Source organism: Hyaena hyaena, unplaced genomic scaffold (assembly GCF_003009895.1).
Source record: "Hyaena hyaena isolate Hyena2069 unplaced genomic scaffold, ASM300989v1 scaffold_140, whole genome shotgun sequence".
Lineage (NCBI taxonomy): Eukaryota > Metazoa > Chordata > Mammalia > Carnivora > Hyaenidae > Hyaena > Hyaena hyaena.
This window is the reverse complement of record NW_024080772.1, coordinates 1,377,684-1,397,963: the sequence shown is the minus strand read 5'-3', so window position 1 is coordinate 1,397,963 and position 20,280 is coordinate 1,377,684. Positions and strand designations below refer to the sequence as shown.

At 38.9% G+C, this 20,280-nt stretch overlaps 1 protein-coding gene and 1 pseudogene across 1 annotated transcript in view; both read right to left on the bottom strand.

The window, feature by feature from the left end:
• The window catches only part of PPP1CB (protein phosphatase 1 catalytic subunit beta), a 46,531-nt gene extending 28,290 nt beyond the window's left edge, over positions 1 to 18,241 (bottom strand). The window contains exons 1-2 of the mRNA XM_039238422.1: positions 18,158 to 18,241; positions 17,797 to 17,936 (exon numbers count right to left, since the gene is read on the bottom strand). Of these exons, the coding sequence (XP_039094353.1) occupies positions 17,797 to 17,848 (52 nt within the window). The 5' untranslated portion in view covers positions 17,849 to 17,936; positions 18,158 to 18,241. The remainder of the gene's footprint in view (positions 1 to 17,796; positions 17,937 to 18,157) is intronic.
• On the bottom strand, positions 876 to 1,896 carry LOC120235898 (annotated as a pseudogene).
• Positions 18,242 to 20,280: the final 2,039 nt, after the last annotated feature.

The following is a 20,280-nucleotide window of genomic DNA, read 5'->3' as shown; positions in this document are numbered from 1 at the left end:
CCACCTTATTCTGTTAATATGATTTATATTGATTGAATGTCCCTTGGATTCCTAGAATAAACTCCATGAATTATGAGACATTATCTTTCTTATGTGATTTGCTAATAATTTGCTCATGATTTCTGTAGCTATATTCATGAGAGATATTGGCCAGTAACTGCCTTTCTATTTATCAGATTTGAGTGTTACGGTTGTGCTGGTTTCAAAGAACAAGTTGGGAAATGTTCTCTCTTTTTATGTAAGAGACTGATGAACAAAATTCACCTAATTTCTTCTCTTTTAAATATATAAGTCACCAGTGAAACCAAATGGGCTTGGAATTTTCCTCTTTGAGAAGTATTCCAAGTACAAATTCATTTTCTTTAACATATATAAGACTATTCAGACTTTCTATTCCTTGTTAGTTTTGCCAAGATGAGTTTTTCATCTAAAATTTAAAGGTTATTAGCATTAAGTTATTTATAAAATCTTATTATCCTTTAAAATACATATACATAACTTTTCTTTGACTCATTTAAGAATAGACTGTATTCTGGGTGGCTTAGTTGGGTAAGCATCCAACTCTTCATTTCAGCTCAGGTCATGATTTCAAAGTTGTGAGATAGAGGTCGGCATCGGGCTCTGTGCTGACAGCGTGGAGCTGGCTTGGGATTCTCTCTCTCCCTTTCTCTCTGACCTTCCCCACACTCAAAATAAATATACTTAAAAAAAAAAAAAAAAGAATAGGATGTGTATGTCATGCTCCTTTACCAGTATATTATTTCCTAAGAATATTCTCTTATATATGGCACAGTATAAGTTATCAGATTGAGGGAGTTTAACATATATAAACCTTTAATGTGAAGAATATAAAACAATTTCAATAACTGTCTCAATCATGTCCTTTATAGCATGTTCTTCCCCTCTAGTACAGAATTCAAGCCACGATTACATTATTGGTTTTGTCTGTCCATCTCTTTAGTCTCCATTACTAGTCATGTCTCCTGCATCTTTTTTGACATAGTAATTTGTTTTCATTTTCTTACATTATCAGTCTTTCTGGGGATTATCAATTTTATTCATCTTTCCAACAATTTCTTTTTTAAACAACTTTTAATTCACTTTATTTTTCTTGTATAAAACTATGTTGTGGCCACAGCTGGAGCCTGAGTCCTCTGCACAAAGACTCTGGTGTGGATCTTTACAAAATGGTCAGTGAATTCTTGATAGGAGACCTGGAGAACATAGTCTCTTTCCAAAGGTCAGGGGTGAGACAGCTGTTAAGTCTTGGAAATGGCATCAGAAGTGGCTTTGGTGAAGATGCCCAGGGTGACAGTGCAGCCCCTGGCCAAGGTGTAGCAGTCACCAATACCAGCCATCACCAGCAGCTTCTTGGACATGGGCTGAGAGCCACAACAGCTCTTGCATGGGACAGTGTGGGCTTGCCAATCTTGTTTCCCTAGTAGCCCCATTGCGCAAGACAATGAAAAGCTTGGCTAGAATGATGGCTCCATGGATGGCAGTGGCTATTTCCTTGGAGTACTTAACACCCAGACCGACGTGTCCACTGTAATCTCTGATGGCAACAAATGCTCTGAACCTGGTCTGCTGGCCAGCATGAATCTGTTTTTGCACAGGTATAATATTTAAAACCTCATTTTTGAGGGATGACCCCAGGAAAAAGTCAATGATCTCCAATTCCTTTTATGGGCAGAGAAGAGACAGATCTCCTGTAGGGACTTGATCTTCATGTCCTTTACCACCAGGTGGCCCAGGCTGGTGAACAGAGATTCACTCCTTGTCCTTGGCCTTGCCTCCTCAAGCTCCACAGGCCCTGTCCTGACCCGGGCTGTGTCCCCAGCCCCAGATGCAGCCCTGACCCGATACTGCTGCTGAAACCTCTGTGGAAGCCGCCATGGCCTCCCATGGCACCAGTGTCATCTGTCATTTGTGTTTTCCTAGAGAAGAAGCTTCAACAATTCCATTTTTAAAAATCATACAGGGGCACCTGGGTGGCTTGTTGGTTCAGTGTCCAACTTTGACTCAGGTCATGATCTCACAGTTGGTGGGTTGGGGCCCTGCGTCGGGCTGTACGCCGGCAGCTCAGAGCCTGGAGCCTGCTTCAGATTCTGTGTCTCCCTCTCTCTGCCCCTCCCCTGCTCATGCTCTGTCTCTCAAAAATAAACAAATGTTAAAAATAACCAATACATTTACTTTTTATTGGATTTCTGTTCTCATCTTGATTATATCTTTCCTTCTACCTTTTTTTGGGTTATAATTTGCTTATTCTTCTACTGTCATGAAATTAAAATTTAATGCTTAGCCTTCCCCCCTCCCCTCCAACATATATAAAACTATACATATCCCTCTAAGCATTGCTTTTTGCTGCAATTACAAAGTTTGAAATGTATTTTTATTAATACTCAGGTCAACATATTTTATAATTTTCACTGCTGTTTCTTTGATAACAAAATATGTAAAAATACACTGCTTATTTCTAAATATTTGAGAATTTTCTAGGTAGTGCCACTGATTTCTAGTTTATCATTACTGAAATCAGAGAACTTAAGATCTAATTTCTTTTAAATTTACTGAGACTTGCTTTATGGTATTGCATATGGCATATTTTAGTAAATGTTCCATAGGTATTTGAAAAGTGTGTATATCCTGTAGTTGTTGGGTAAAGTGTTCTATGTGTCAGTTAGGTCAAGTTTACTGTGTTGTTTAAATCTTCTAGATCCTTGCTCACTTTTTCTTTGTTCTACTAGTTACTGCGAAAGGTACATTAACCTGTACAATTGTGGTTTTGTCTATTTTAACCTTTCGGTTCTATCAATTTTTCCTTTTTGTGTTTTAGACTTATAATATTAAATACTTAAAAATTTTAAGATTACGTCTTCCTGTTGAATCCATCCTTTTAACGTTATGTGATGCCTTTCTTTACCTCTAGTGATACTTCCTGCCTCACATACAATTTCTGATGCATATAGCCAATCAGGTTTCTTCTGGTTAATGTGTGCATGATGCATATCTCTCATTCTTGTGCTTTACTCCTCTATCTCTGCTGTTAAATTTTTTTTAAAAAAATTTTAAAACATTTATTCAGTTTTGAGAGACAGAGAATGAGTGGGGAAGGGGCAGAGAGAGAGGGAGACACAGAATCTGAAACAGGCTCTGAGCCATCAGCACAGAGCCTGATGTGGGGCTCGAACCCACAAACCGTGAGATCATGACCTGAGCTGAAGTCGGATGCTTAACTGACTGAGCCACCCAGGCGCCCCTACCGTTAAATTTAAAACATGTCCCTTGAGGATACAGGAGTGCTGATGCATAGGGGCACATGCACCCCAATGTTCACAGCAGCACTTTCAACAACAGCCAAATCATGGAAAGAGCCTAAATGTCCATCAACTGATGAATGCATCAAGAAGATGTGGTTTATACAGAATACTACATGGCAATGAGAAAGAATGACATCTGGCCATTTGTAGCAACGTGGATGGAACTCAGAGGTGTTATGCTGAGCGAGATAAGTCAGGTAGAGAAGGACAGATACCATTATTTTCACTTATAAGTGGAACAGGAGAAACTTAACAGAGGACCATGGGGGAAGAGAAGGGGAGAAAATAGGGGGGGAGAGGGAGGGAGGCGAACCATGAGAGACTCTTGAATGCTGAGAACAAACTGAGGGCTGATGGGGATGGGGTGCAAGGGAAGGGGGGTGATGGGCATGGAGGAGGGGACTTGTTGGGATGAGCACTGGGTGCTATATGGAAACCAACTTGACAATAAACTATTAAAAAAATAAAATAAAACATGTCCCTGTATACAGTAAAGTCAGGTCTTCTGAGCTTTGTCTTTGAGTGTTTACTCCCTTCATATTTACGATAATTATGGACAAATCCTGTCATTTGCTTTGTATCACATGTTCTCCATTCCTTTATTTCTCTTTTCTCCATTTCTTTGGAATAATTATCTTTTATTCCTCCATTTTCTCCTCTATTAGCTTTTTAGTTATATATTATTTATCTTTTGGTAGTTACTCTAGAAATAACAAATACATTTTTGTCAGAATTAACCACTTTTTAGCCTTTTATTCTAAAGTTGTCATATATTGCTTCCACATAGTTTAAACCATACAAGCTATAATTGTTTTAAATAGCATTAATTTATAGTTATACACATTTATCCTTATTGTTGTTCATTTACTTCTGCAGTTTTGTACTTTTACCTGGGATCCTTTTCTTTCAATACGAACTTTAGTATTTTCTAGTACCAGTCTGTATCAGTAAATTTTCTCACCTTGTATTTTTATTTCGCTTTCATGTAAAAAAATTATTTTAATGTTTATTTTTGAAGGGAGGGGGCAACAAGAGCGCAAGTGGGGGAGGGACAGAGAGAGGGAGGGAGACACAGAATCTAAGGCAGGCTCAAGGCTCCGAGCTCTCAGCACAGAGGCCAATGCGTGGCTCGAACTCAGAACCTGCAAGATCATGAAGGTGTCCTTTGCCTTCACTTTTGAAGGATATGCTCACTGGATTTAGAATTCTAGGTTAGCATTCTTCCTTTTCTTTCAGCACCTTAAAAGGACATTCTATTCTTTTCTGGCATCTGTAGTTTCAGGTGATATATCAACAATCAATGTTCTCTTTAAGGTAATGACTTGTTTCCTTTGGCAGCTTTTAAGATTTTCTTTTTCAGAGTGCCTGGCAGGCTCAGTCAGTTAAGAGGCCAACTTCAGTTCAAGTCATGATCTCACAGTTCATGAGTTTGAGCCCCACATCGGGCTCTGTGCTGACAGCTCAATTCCGTGTCACCCTCTTTCTCTGTCCTTCCCAACTTGCTTGTTCTCTCTCAAAAATAAACATTAAAAAATTTTTAAAAAGATTTTCTTTTTCTTGATTTTTAGCAGTTAAGTCTATGATGGGTCTCAATGTAGTTTTATTCGTATTTTTCCTTCCTGAAATCCACGGAGCTTCTTTAATCTATGTTTTGGTATTTTTCTTCATTTGGAAAAGTCTTGGTCAGTTATTCCTCTATCCTGTATCTCCTCTCCTTCTGGGACTCCCATTATGCATGTTAAAGCTTTCCACTGTCTCCTGCTTTATTTCCCCTGTTTTTTTCTCAGCACTGCATAATTTCTACACAACACTTTTTTCCTAGCTTTTACTACTCCTCTGTTTCTAATGTGCTAGTAAGCCCAACTCTCAAATTCTCATTTTTAATGTACTTTTTAGTTGTAAAGTTTCTAGACTCTGATAAAATTTTCCATTATTTCTTATTTATCCTGAGTACATTAAATCAGTAAAGTCTCTCTGTGATAATTCTAATATTATCTGAATATTATCTTGGGATTTGTTCCTTTTTGTCCTCTTGATTTTTGGTCAGTTAAGCCTTTAGCATGTCCTGTAGTCATTTCACTGAATATCTGATTATGGGTAAAAATTGTATGAGCTCTAGATGACATCTTCCGGAGAGCACTGTTTCCTTTCAGCAGTAAGAGTAATAATGACTTACATTTTCTTGACGGCTGGTCTAAGTCAGTTTTGCCCTCAATCTTAGGGAGTGGCCATGATGGAGTATCAGTGGAAAACTCAAGAGTATAATACAGCCCCTCTAACTTGGCAGTCTGAACTTCAACTTTTGCCACTCTGGCACTAGGGTGATGCTGGAATCTCTGCTCAGATCTTTAGATTTTTAGCTATTGTTTTCTTTGGAGTTTCTTAGAGTCTTCTCTTGCACATGTGTACCTGAGAAGTCAATGACTCAAGGAGGACCTGACTGCAGATTTTGGGGCTAGAGTCTACATGGTTCTCTCCTCTTTTGGATTTAAGTTTTAATACTCTAATGGCCTCAGACTTTGGCCTTTCTCCCCTTTAGTCACTTTTCGTTTGGGATCTATTCCCCTATACCTCCAGGAAAAAAGGCCTGAGTGATTGGTGAGCTAACTGCTGCTTCCTTTTCCTCAAAGATCAAAACCCTCAAAAATTTCCTGTGTTCGTAGCTCAAGTACATACAGAAAAGGACACAAAATATGATTATTGGTCACACATGAGAAATTCGGATGATTACATGCAGAAATGTGAGGAATACCTTGCAAGGACTAGACACTATGGGCCCATACCCCATACCACTTGACACTGCTTCTCATGGTACTACAAATTACAGAGATACAGTTATAACTCAACAGTGTCTAGAGTTCATGCTTGTTGCTGTTCTGCAATGTTAAAAATTTCTTTTACTTTTATTACCAGTGCATACTCATCATGTCAAAGCAGAAAAAATGGAATGCAAATGTTGCACTTTTAAAGCACAGTGGAGTGCAGATTATTTTGCTATTGAATTAGATGGTAAGCATTGTATTTATAACATTATAGCTATGCTTAAAAAAAAATAGTGTATGTTCACATAACCAGACTAAGCATTCATCACAACATTCCTATTTCACCAGAAAGCAATAGCAATTTAAAACTTTTAAATGGAATCTCATCACAGCAGAATTTCTTCACAAAAATAAAAATAAGACTGCAATCAAAGTTAAGTTTTCAACTGGCTCCTGTGTTAGCAAGCATGGAAATCCACTTACTAATGGTGAGTTCATGAAATCAAGTTTGACTGGAAAAGCCAAAGAAATATATCCTGAGACAATATTCTTGTTTAAGACTCTTATCTTTTCTGTAAAAACAGCTCTTGAAGCATTGAAGACAATGGGAGCAGTATCAATCATCAGTTAAAAAACAAAACAGAACGAGGGGTGCCTAGGTGGCTCAGCTAATTAAGTATCCAACTTCTACTCAGGTCATGATCTCAGTTTGTGAGATGGAGCCCCATATCGGGCTCTGTGAACTGCCAGTGTGGAGCCTGCCTGAGACACTCCCTTTCCCTCTCCCCAGTTTGCACTCATGTGTGTGCGCGCTCTCTCTCAAAATAAATAAACATGAAGAAAAAAACCACCAATGGGGCCTCTGGTTGGCTTTGTCGGTTATGCTTCCGACTTCAGCTCAGGTTGTATCTTGTGGCCTGTGAGTTCGAGCCCTGTATCGGGCTCTGTACTGACAGTTCAGAGCCTGAACCTGCTTCAGATTCTGAACCCTGCTTCTGAACCCTCTCTCTCAGCCCCTCCTGTACTTATGTCTCTGTCTCTCAAAAATGAATAAATGTTTAAAAAATATATTTAAAAAACAGAAAAACAAATTATTCCAAGTGGTTTTCCTTGGCTCTTGGTGAATTCACAGATACTACCAATGCTTAGTTGTTGCCTTATTTAAGGAGCCAATACTAAATTAAGCAAGTGAAGAGTTATTAGCCTCTGAATTAGTTATCAAAAATATTTTCAAGAAGCTGAGAAAAAGCCAAAAACGATGGTGGTAAAAATATACATGGAGCACAAAAAAACCTAGTTGGACAATTTTATAAAGCTCGTGAACATTTAAGGGGTTTATAGTGTATGGTGCAATTACTCAGCAGAAAGATACCTTAATCTATCAGGTATTGTTGGACTGGTGGTAATCAATAGTGAACATCATTAGCTCTCATGAACTTAACTATTGTCAGTTCCATGAGTATTTGTCAGAAATAAAAGCTGAATTATCTTGAACTGCTCTATCACACTGCAGTTCGATGGCCTAGTGGTGATAGTTTTATTGTGAATTTTTTGAGCTCAGGGCCAATACTGAAATTTTTCTGAATGACAACAATCACTATCACTATTACGGGTAGTTTTATAAATCAGATTTCGCTGCAAACCTGATAATGTTTCTTAATGACTGAATCTAAAATTATAAGGCAAAAAAATACTTACATATGAAATGTATACTGTGGTAAGTCATTCTGACAACTAGTGATGCTTGAATTCACAACCAAATGTCAAAGCTGCTTTATACACTCCCAGTGCTGTCAAAAGTTAAAACAAGATCTTCATTTCCTCACAGATTTTCATTAGATATATTTTCTAAGCTCAAACCACAGTTCCAACAGAATTCTTTAGACCTCTGTGCTAGTGCAAAATCTATCAAAATCTATTTAGCTGTATAGGTGAAGAGCTTTCACCTCGCCCTCGATTGGAATTGATGAATGTGCAATGTGATAACATGCTAAAAAGGCAAATAGCAGGAAAGAACTGGTAGAATTCCATAAATGCCTTCCAAATGATAACTAAAGTCATTAACTAAAATAATATTCTTGTAGGCTGATATCAATATTTGGCAGTAACTATCTGTGTTCAAAGATCCCTTCCAAGATAAAATATACAGAAGATCTCAGTACAGATCAGCATTAACAGATGAACTCTTGCAATCAATTTTGATTTCTGAAATAGAACACTAAGTCTGAACCTCAAGTAAATGAAATGTTATTTGCTCCCAAAAGATTATACACAAATTGTACTTAATCATTACACTTCAAATTTCATATTCATATAAACAATCTTTTCAATGCAGGTTTGTCTTTTAAATCACAAATGGTGTTGGGCGCCAGGGTGCTTCAGTCAGTTAAGCAGCCAACTTTTGACTTCCACTTACATCATGATCTCACGGTTCCTGGGTTCAAGCCCCGTGTCGGGCTCTGTGCTGACAGTGTGAAGCCTGCTTGGGATTCTCTCTTTCCTTTTCTCTATGCTCCTCCTCTGCTCGTGCTCTCTCTCAAAATAAATAAATAAAAAATACAAATGGTGTGTGATATACAGGTGTTTTATGTGTATTGTATATATATTTAAATTTATCTTTCAATAACCATCTATTTTCTCCAGCAAGTTCTTACAATAACCGCCTTCTTTAAAACAGAAAGGCTGTTAAGAAAAAAAACCCAACCCCACTACTACCTACCATGTCTGCCCCATGAAATCTTAAGAATCTTCCATAACCTTTAATATTTTAATTAATAATTCAACAACCCCCCAAATTTACTCAAGGTTCCATATTAATCAATAGCAAAGTTAACTTAAATCCAGACTTGCTAAATTTCCTGACTTTTTTTTCTTTAGGATGAGGTAGCAATTTCTCCATATTTAGCATGTAAGTCTCCCTTTTAGCCATAAAAAGTAAAAAAGAGTTTTTACATGTGGCTAAAATGTGGAATTTTGATTTCAAGTGAAATGACAATTCCAATTTATCTTAAGTCTGCCTAATAGGAATAAATAAAGTGGCCTTCAGGAGCCACTGTAGAATACCTCAAACTGTTAATACTGTATACATACACATGAACATACATATTTTTCTAAAAAGGCATATGGCGTTTATGAATTCTCAAAAGGGTCTGTGAAGAGTCATAAATTAAAAAGTGATTCCAGGGGGACCTGGGTGGCTCAGTTGGTTAAGCGTCCTACTTCGGCTCAGTTCCTGATCTCGCGGTTCATGTGTTCAAGCCCCGCATCGGGCTTTGTGCTGACTGCCAGCTCAGAGCCTGGAGCCTGCTTCAGATTCTGTATCTCCCACTCTCTCTGACCCACCCCTGCTCAGCTGTCTCTCTCTCTCAGAAATAAATAAAACATTAAAAAAAAAAAAAAGTGATTCCAGACACACCAGGAAACAAATAATAAGCAAAGAATAAAGAAGAAAAGTAGCAGATAGAGGTGAGAGCCAAATGTTTCAGGAACAGAGGAAGAGTATCTTAGCTCTATGGTTCTCAAAATGAGATCCCCCTTTTCACTATGTTGAATCTGTATGACACAAAAGCCAATGGTGGGCAAAACTGCTAGCACCTTAGCATAAACCAAATCAGTGGTGTCAAAATGTACTGGTAGTCACTGGTGGTATTCACTGCCATGCACTTATAGTGAAACACACAAAAAAGTCCAGTTTCACTTAAGAATGCCCTCAAGCAGTAATAATTATCAATTTTATTAAATCTCCACCACTGAATATACACTTAATTTTTTTTTAATGTTTATTTATTTTTGAGAGAGAGAGAGAGCAAGAGAGACAGGGCATGAGTGGTGGAGAGGGAGACACAGAATCTGAAGCAGGCTGCAGGGTCTGAGCTGTCAAGCATGTGGGGCTTGAACTCACGAACCACGAGATCACGACCTGAGCCGAAGTCAGACACTTAACCGACTGAGCCACCCAGGCGCCCCTACACCTTTTTAATATTCTGTATAATGAAATAAAAAAGTATCCATTAAGCATTTCTGCTGCATACCAAAGCATAATGGCTGTGTTCAGGAAAAGTACTCGTGTGACAGTTTTAGCTCCAAGCCCATCTAGCCACATTTTTCACAGAACATCTCTTTTACTGGAAAGCACAGCTGTCAAACTATAGCTATTTACACTTAGATATTTAACAGATACTCTTGAAAACGACTGTCGTTTCAAAGAAAACAACTAACAGCATTTGTTGCTAATGATAAAAATCAAGCTTTCAAGTGAATTAAAATGCTGGAAACTTTGTATCCAGTACTATGAATTTGACAGTTTCTTCCATACTTAAAGACTCTTTTGATATCTTGTTATATTAACAAATATAATTTTCTTATATTGTGTAAAATGTATCAACATTGGAACATCTGCTTAACTCTGTGTAACTGATATTTTCCAAATAACCAATGCATGTACAAAGAATGTATAAGAACCATTTAAAGTATAAGACGGGGCGCCTGGGTGGCTCACTTGGTTAAGCATCCAACTTCAGCTCAGGTCATGATCTCACAGTCCGTGGGTTCCAGCCCCATGTCCAGCTCTGCACTGATAGCTCAGAGCCTGGAGCCTGCTTCGGAGTCTGTGTCTCCCCCCACCTCTCTCTCCATTCCTCCCCCGCTCGCATTCTGTCTCTATCTCTCAAAAACGAATAAATGTTAAAAAAAAATTTTCAAGTGTAAGACAGATCAGTGGATTTTAATGTAAAGGAACAAAAAAACCTCACTGATATTTCTGATTTCACATTACAACTAACCGTTAAGAAATTACCACTTGTTGACTGGTACAACATTAAAGAATAACTACAATGATCTAAAAAGACTAATAAAATACGCTTTCATTTTCCACTACATGTTGTACGATTAACTTCTATAAAACCAGACATTAAAAAAATATACTTATCACTATTTTTCTTGTTTTAGAAAATATTATTTATGCTAGCATGTAATGGGTCATTATTATTTTAAGTGAATTAAAAAAGATACTTTAAAATTCTGTTTTAATTTCTAACTAGTACTAATAAATCACATAAATAAGAGCTCTTGTTCTCTATTCTTTTTAGGAGTATAAAGTGGTCCCAAGAGTTAAAAAGTCTGAAATCCACTGCTCTAGTCCCTAGACAAAATAAGGCATACCACAAATCTCCTTAAATTACCTTTCACCATCTTATTCTGCTTAAAATTATCTCTGCTCTAGAACATCAACACTAGTATGTCAAGCCAGATTACAAACTCTGGATGATGGAAATAGGAACGAAATGTTTTACACATATATGAAAAGAGTGGTTGTATGCAACAAACATCATGTAGAGGACACAGACATGTTAGATCCTCACAAGGAATGGTTTTCTCAATAATTACTACAGGAAGGGTTCAGGGCTCAGCAGCACAAAAAGTCCTCTATTACCTATTTCTCAGTTCAGGTTTATATTAAACAGAAACAGTAATAAGAGCTAACATTTCCTGAGCTTTTATTATTTATGCTAGCATGTAATGGGTCATTATTATTTTAAGTGAATTAAAAAAGTTCAAAGTGTTTTATCTGTTTAGTCTTTACAGATACATTATGAAACAGACACTATCATCCCCAATATGCAGAACAGAGACAGAGATGAAATTAAAATACATGTAGAAGCTGTATTCTAAACCAGTATAAACATGGCCTCCCACTGTATCAATACTTACAGATATATTTTGAGTAAATACATAACTGAGTAAACATCTGATTATCATTCAGGATTAGTGTAATTATTGCAGTTAAGTTCAAAAACGACATTCCTTTCTATCACTGGTGTAACTTAGATCTCTCTCTAGAAGCCTGGTCATTTTCTCTAACTACTTTGGCTCAATTATTTGACAAATATTCAAACAAGAGAGATTAAACCTACAAATACCTATGAAGATTCCTTCTCAATTTATAAAAAGTCACTATAACCATGAATTATAATATTAAAGAAAACTACATAATAGATGTCCTTAAACTTTATTATGAAAAGTAACTTTTGATTTCTCTAAATCTTAAAAATAGGAGGTAAAATTAAAATGGTGTTATAGACAAATACTCAAAGCAAGAAAATGCTTTGGTCAACCTGTAATTGACTAGACTGGAACTTAGGGATATTCTGATGGAAGATTCTGGGGATAAAATTCCTTTATGGTGAAATAAACTGTCAAACTTCCAAATTACGCAGTGTCGGCACATTACCAGGACCCAAAAGCAATGTTTCCACCATTACATAAGTACCTCTTTTTCTTGCAGAGATGCAGGTAAATTTGTGAAGGGAGAAAGAGCCCTGAGGCCAGGAATTTTCAGGGAAGTTATGTATATATCCTCATAAATCACTCTGCTCCACAAATGTATAGAGCAGAAGCAGAATAAGAGACAACTGCCACTGTCCTTTTACTACTTTTTCTACTGCATTACAAGAGCCCACCTAGACCAGGGGCTGAATTTCTCCAACACTTGGAAAAGACTGGCTACTGGTTACTTGTACCTATTAAACTTCAGAACGACTTTCTGCATTTTTAGTCCTCTACCTCTAACTGTGTAATAAAGACTATTTCCATTAAGGCATTTTCAATTTTATCTAACAGATGTTGTATGGTACATTTCAGAGAATAGGGCATTAAAAAAGTGCATTCCACCTATTAATAACCAAGACTTCAAAGGTAATCCAATTCAGTCCTGGGGAGACATAGAAGGTGTACAAGAGATGTGACCCTGATCACTTTCTCCTTCCTATATTCACAGACCCTCTATTTTTCCAGGAAAAATAAGCCTTGAAATGGCTATTTACAGCTGCTAGAACGGCAGAGATTGCTGATTGAGGGTATAAATTTGTATCCACTAAAAATTAAATCCTAGAAAACTCAACTGGGAATTCCCATTCTCCACCCTCACACCACTGCTAAACCTACTTTGTTTACAAGCCATTTCTTCTCTTTGCATCCTCATATTCCAAGTCTTCCAGAATAACCTTTGTTTCAGAAATACTTAATGAAATTTCAATTATTATTTCTAAATATCTTGACATTTTTATATATTCTATTATTTTACCTCTGTTAGAACTGAGAATATATGCCATTCGAATAAATACTGTTAGAAGAGTAAATATGTAAAGATAATAAAAGAAAAAAGCCTGCTAGATATAATTTGTTATCTTCCCTGTTAACCCTAAATCTTAAATACATAATCCTGTCTCTAGACTCAAATGTAAATAGATTTCTAAATTCCAATGAATTTTAATCTTGGATTTAGATATTTACCAGAAAAGCTTCAGCTCTGCACTCAAATAACAAAATAAAAACACTTCTGCACTACTTTAAACTTTCAATGTTTCCTTCGCTTGCTGGAACAACGAATTAACAGGAAAACAAACCTAATCTCTGAATCAGTTAAAACATGTACCACCTTTGGGGCATCTGGGTAGCTCAGTCGGTAAGTGTCCAACTTCCACTCAGGTCATGATCTCACAGTTCATGGGCTCAAGCCCCGCATCAGGCTCTGTGTTGACTGTGTGGAGCCTGGAGTCTGCTTCAGATTCTGTGTCTCCCTCTCTCTCTGCCTCTCCTCAACTCCTGCTCCAAATCTGTATCTCTCTCTCTCAAAACTGAATACATTAAAAAAGATTTTTAAAAAATGTACCACCTTTATGTATCCTCTAGCTTCTCATCTAGAAAGAAGCAAGGGAAGAGAGAAAGTTTTCCTCAGATGATCTTCCCTACTCTTCAACTTGCTGTTTTCTAATAGACCTGGCCTTGGATCTGTATACACACAACACTTCCCTGTGCAAGTTGGGGTTGCCAGGAACATCTAGACTAGCACTTCCTTCAAACTGCCTAACCTTTAGACTTCTGGGTCACAACTAAACAAATTAAATCAGGGGGAAAAAAGACTTTAAACAGTCTGGCAGTTCCTCAAACGGTTAAACATAGAGACTTACCATATGACCCAACAATTCCATTCTTAGCTATATATTCAAGAGAAGTGAAAACATGCTCACACAAAAACCCGTACAGCAATGTTTATAGCAGTTTTATTCACAACAGCCCAAAAGGGGAAACAACTCTAACGTCCACCAAGTAATGAATAATAAAATGTGGTATATTCATACAATGGACTATTATTCATCTATAAGAGGAATGAAATATTAAGACATGACACAATATAAATTTTTAAACGTTAGAAGCAGCCAATCACAATAGACCATATATTACATTTCTATTTACATGAAATGTCCAGTACAAGCAAAATCCAGAGATAGAAAGATTAGTGGTTGCCTAGTGCTGGGGTTGAAAGGAAAACTGCAGTGTGCTGGCTAATGGGAACACGGCTGTGTTGGTAAAAATGTTCTAAAATTGTGGTGATGGGTGTGCAACTCTGTGAATATACTAAAAATCATGGAATTATACATTTCAAATAAGTGAATTACATGGTATGTGAATTATATCTCAATATAACCTTTATTTAAAAAGAGGATTTTAGTGTGCTTTTATTAATCTATTTTTCAAATCCATTTTTAACTTACAAAGGGACACATAAGAAAGCTCCCTATTTGCTTAGTCTGTCTCAGCCCGACTAAATTTTTAGAATAAATGACCCACAATAAAGAAATGAACACAGAAGTTCCACAAATTCAGTTATATACATACACATACATATATGATAAACATGACAAAATACATGATTTATATAATAGTCAAGTGTTAATTATCAACTGGTAATGCCCAGTTTTTATACACTTCAATCAAGTCTGGTTGGGAACAGCTAGTGGGAAGCAGTTTTTCACCCCATCCTCTTTCCAAACAGATCCATCTACTCATTCCATTTCACTTCCCAAAATAAACTCAACATTTATAATTTGAATAATGTTTGCACGGTGATTATGCTATACTCTTACTGCCACACTAACTCCTTTTGGAACTAATGATCAAAGTAAAAAGCTTTCACTGGGTTTTCCAGGATACCCACAGGAAGGAGATTTAATTTAAACAATCAGTCAAGAGCATTATTATAAGCCATGAGAATGTGGTAACAGGGTCATTACAGGGGAGAGAGTCACAGGCGTCCTTGGCATTTAGTTCTATGTAAAACTTAACCCAATATACTGGAGGAATATACACTATTCAAAAAATAAATTAGTATATGGTTTACATTAAATAACAAAAATTTTTAAATTTTCTAAAGGCACTTTGAAAATACTACACCAATGATATGACCACTCAAAAAAGAAAAAAACACACAAAGCAACTCATAAAATATGGTTACCAAAACATTACAGCCGACTGTCAATTTGATATAGTAAAAAAGAAAAAATCAAGAGCATGCGTTGGAATTACACTCAACATTTTAAAATAAGATGAAGTTCTGCTGATTTTCCCCCTAATGTGGAGACATTCTGACTAAATTTTACCTTGTATGTTCATTTAATACTAAAAAAAACAAAAAACAAAAAACAAAAAAACCACCTAACTAGCTATTTTGCTAGGCAGCTTTACAAAACACTGTCATTTAAATCTAAGTTAACTTTAATGAGCAAGTAACATTACTGAAAACAAAGGCAGACCAAACAAATACTTTTTAGAAAATCCATGTCTGTTCTGGATGTCTTTGAACAGGTATAGATTTTGGAAGAGGAAAAGAGAAGGAGCCTGCAGAATTTAAGAATTCCAAGGAGGTACTGTCAAATTAAATATACTTCCCAGAATTGAGAAGCAAGTAATGAAACTCTTTACTGATGGGATTGTGTTGAATATGGAGAGGAGATTGTGTTTTATCTTTGGATTCCTGGTGATTGGCATAAAGGAGGTCAATATTAAAAGGGGAGAATGATGTTCAGATTAGATTTCTCACCACCCCCCTCCCTCCTCCAAAAAAAGTGGGGGGGGGGGGAGAAGGGAGGGAGATTGTCCAAAGCCAGCACCAAATATTAATTTGAATTCACAAAACTAATGGAATCACTCTGCCTACTTTTCCCTCCATATCTTCTTTTCCAATAAACTTGAACATTCCACTAGTGAAGTTTCTTCAGTATCCTAAAAAAGCGCATCTGATTTAAAAGGTCCCAGATCAAACATTTTAAAACACATAAATCTACTGTTTTATGCCTGCAAAGTATACAATATGTAAGTATATGAAAAATAAAAGCGAACAAGTTGAAATACAAACATCAGATTTTTAAAATACTTAAATTTACAAACCGAGTTTAAAATGTGTAAGAAAGCAGGCCTAGATTTTCCTCAAAAGTTAAAACATTAAAATGTTTAAGTAGCTATATTTCCCTCTCAGAACAATCCACAATTACAAAATACGATTCCTTTTTTTCAAAGCAAATGTCTCGTAGACCCGGCAAGACACCCACATCTGTTCAAGTCCACCAAGACTTAAGCAGTGAACACGGTCTACAGGCACCAGGGGGCCTCCCAGGAATAACTTGATAGTAAAAGAAAAGGTAAGAGTTCCTGGTAAAACTTTCCTATCCAGTCTTAAGGCTGCTGGAAGGCTTTCACATCTGGAGCAAATAAACTGTAGTTTGTTACACAACAGGCACATACAGAACTGACTAGAAACCAATACACAGACTGAAAAAAGGAACTAGCCGGCCCCTCACCCCCAAGAACACAATCTTCTTTGATGATGTTTCAAATACAAGAATATACCCTGCTTCCCGGTTGTCAAGTTACCTTCAGGTAACCTGAAAGCAAATAAGTTAGTGCATATGCACTGACGGTTTCCAACAAAAAAAACTAAATTTTTTTTTTGAAGGCTTAGTATCTTTTCTACACATAAAGCAACCAGCGGTGACGCAAATTTTAGGGTAAAGGGATTCACTGGCACAAGACTGCGATTAACTTTGAATAATACCCTGGCCTCTCCATCTCTTCCCTTTCTCTCAACCCCCCACCCCAACATAAAACTGTTCAATAAAAACGGAAGGACCAAGAAACTTCAAAAGCAGCGAAGACTTGTAAATACGTTTTACACACAACAGAGGCTTTTACAATAAAGTAGATCTTTTCTAAGTTTGTGCAGAAATTAAATCCTGCTCAAACCTGTTAAATTCTCCAACCGGAAAGCCAATCCGGTCAGCAAACGTGTCTACATATTCTTCTTTCTTAAGTGCATCTTCAGCTCTAACCAAAGACTATTTTTACTATTTTTTTAAGCTAAATAATAAATAGGAGGTACTCAACTCCCGCTAATGTGATCCCCTCTTAGAGTTCGTCCCAGAGCTTCATGTAAAAATGCAGAAGAGGTCCAACAACTGTCTCAATGAGAAGGTTTTAATAAAATTCACTCCCGGAACAAGAATCGGAGGCAGCCAAGGGCAATGCACAAAGAGAACAGAGAAGAAATACACGTTCCACGGACATACAATGCACAGAAGCTCGCATCCTCGCACCCTCCTTGGGAAGGGTCACCCAGCACCCTTGGGCTCCTCGTACCCCCCGGCCGGCGCGACGCCGGGGCGGTCCCCGAGGGTCCGTGGGGACACCGCCCGCCGGGACAACCCCTCTCGAATTGCCTCCCGCCGACCGTGTTCCCGGAGGCCGCTCCCCCCGGCCAAGCAGCCTCTTCGCCTCCTCTGCCGCAGGGCGGGAACGGGGGTCCCCTCGGGTTTCGGCGGCGAGGGGGAATGAGGGCTGAAGGGGGCGCCCCCTCCTTGCGGCCGGCCGGGCCCCGCACTCACCCTCCAGCAGTCGGGTGATGAGACTGTCCACGTTCAGCTCCCCGTCCGCCATCTTGTCGGCACCAGACGCTCCTTCCCAGCAGCGGGAACAAGGGCTTCACGGCGGCGGAGGCTGCGGCGACGGCTCGGTGCTCCCTCACCTACAAGTCACGCGGCGTTTCGACCCCGGTTCCAACTCCCCCTTTTCCCCGGGCCCTCCCCCCACCCCCTCCCCACCGAGTAGTGGAGCGCGCGTACACTCGGGAGGCACACACGATAAATAAATAAATAAACAAACAAGTGGAGCCCCCGAGAACCGGGCCGCGTCAGACCCAGCCGCCACCTCCTCCTCCTCGGCACCGCCCAACTCCGCAAAGCTCACCAGCGCCGCCGACGGCCCCACCCGCAGCTCCACTTACAGCACACCGCCCTTCCCCGCCACCGCGCCACGCAACCCTCCGCGCAGGCGCACGGCGCACGCCTCCGCGGTCCCCACCACAGCCCTGGCTTTCGCGCAATCGCACTGGCCTTGGTTCTCCCGCCGCTGCTGCTTTCGCGCAGGTGCGTCGCCCTCACTCGCCACTTCCAACGCGCCGAATCGCCACGGCGGCGCAGGCGCCCCGAGGTTCGCGGGGTTCGCTGCGCTGGGGAAGCTCCCATTAGGCAGAGCGAGCGTGGGCAGAGCTGACCTTTCCGCAGCCCAGCTGCCCTGGCTGGGGCCCTCCGCAGACCGCGTTGTTGTGCCCTTCTTGCTTCGTTTTTCTTTTCTTGGCTTCCTTCCCTGGTTTTGCAAGCAATTCCTCATGTTTCCGTTAACCGGGAAACGTGGACTACATCCACGTTTGAAACCCAGGTTTGCGCGTTTGGGAAGCAAGAAGGGGTTGAGTTACTCTCTTGGAAAAGTTTGACGTTGGAAAAGAGAGGTTTTCTCCCCCATCATTCCACAAGGCTAGTTGCCCAGGTGCCCCTGGATGAAATAAGTTAAATTGGGCTCTGGAAGGGTCAGCAATAATATTTCAACGTGGGTACCGCTCTCTGCCTTTTGTGTAATGCATCTACACATCTTACATTTCTATCCACTCTTTGCATATTGTTTTATCCCAGTGCTTTTTTTTGGTCCAGACTTCCGTTAATATTACTTAATCATCCTGCCTTGTGATTGTTTCTGCATTTATCTTCTACACTCGACTGTAAGCTTCTACAGGGTAGACCCACCAAGCGTCTGGCACGTAGAAGAAAGACGGAGGCTTAGAAGGGTTGGTTGTCTAGCTGTTCTTTCCACCATGTAATTCCGCCTCTAGAAAGGCAGGAGGAAGGGTAACTCAGGCAAGCCAGAGTTTTTTTGGCCTGTTATAAGAAAGTGGTCAGATCAAAGGTCTTTACTAATTTTTCAAGTGTTAATCCAGAAACTCTGACAAGGTGCTGTCCCGAGGTCAAGGGAGTGCTTTTCCCACTCACATATTACTAATAGCAACATTGAGATTTCTGTATATGCTCTGGCACTGTTTAAAGAGTTCTGCATTATCTTATTTAATCCTTAAACCAGCCCTATGAGGTACGTACTATTATTATCTCTACCTGAGATTAACTGAGGTACATACAGAATGACTAAATACATTGGTCCAAATCACACAAGTAACTCGCAGATCTGGGGTTCAAACCGAGGCATCTAGTACCAGATGTATTCCCTCTTAACAACTGTGAAATGTTATCACCAGTATATGTTAAGCTGAGACAAATATGCATGTGCTATCTCACAAACTTAGCAAGTAGAAACTGTAAGATTTATTTTTTCTTTCTCTTTTTTTTTTTTTTTTGGAGGGGCAAGCAGGAAGCATTGTCCAGTCAAGTGCTTTATAATGATTTACAGAGCTAGAATTTCCTAATGCCTTTTTTCCTCCTAGCTTTTTCACCATTTCAGGATTTAGCTTGTACCTTGATGGTGGGCATAGAACAGGTGACAAGCAATAATGGTGGTCCTGTCTGGAGTAGTTTTAACAGACTCATTGCCAGTTCATGTCGGGGCTCTCAGAGGTGAAGAAATGGCTCCTCATCACACTCTTGTTCTGTTAAAGAACATTTACTTATACCCTGTTTTATTCCAAAAGAAGCAATTTAAGGTAGCTTAAGAAAATACATGCAGTCGGATAAATTAAAAGTAAGTATAGAGAAAAATAGGATAAAAAAGTGGGAAAGATAAGATAAAGCCAGCAGTTTTGTTTGCAAAATGCATGGCGTAAGATACTATTGGTTTGCTAGGGATAGGCCACAAATATGATTCTTAGCTTTTTAGCAACCAGGGAAAAGATCAGTTGCAAGTGGAGTAGGTGTTCTAGCAGAGCGGGAACTAGGACTCAAATATACCAGCTGTGTTGTTGGATGTCACTTCCCCACATCTCTTCCGTGAAACTCTTTAAGAGTTGCCTGGGAAAAATTAAATAAGTGACTGCTTATCATCTGATTTCCATGGGGCCCGTGAATCCCATGAAACTTTAAACCCTGTCC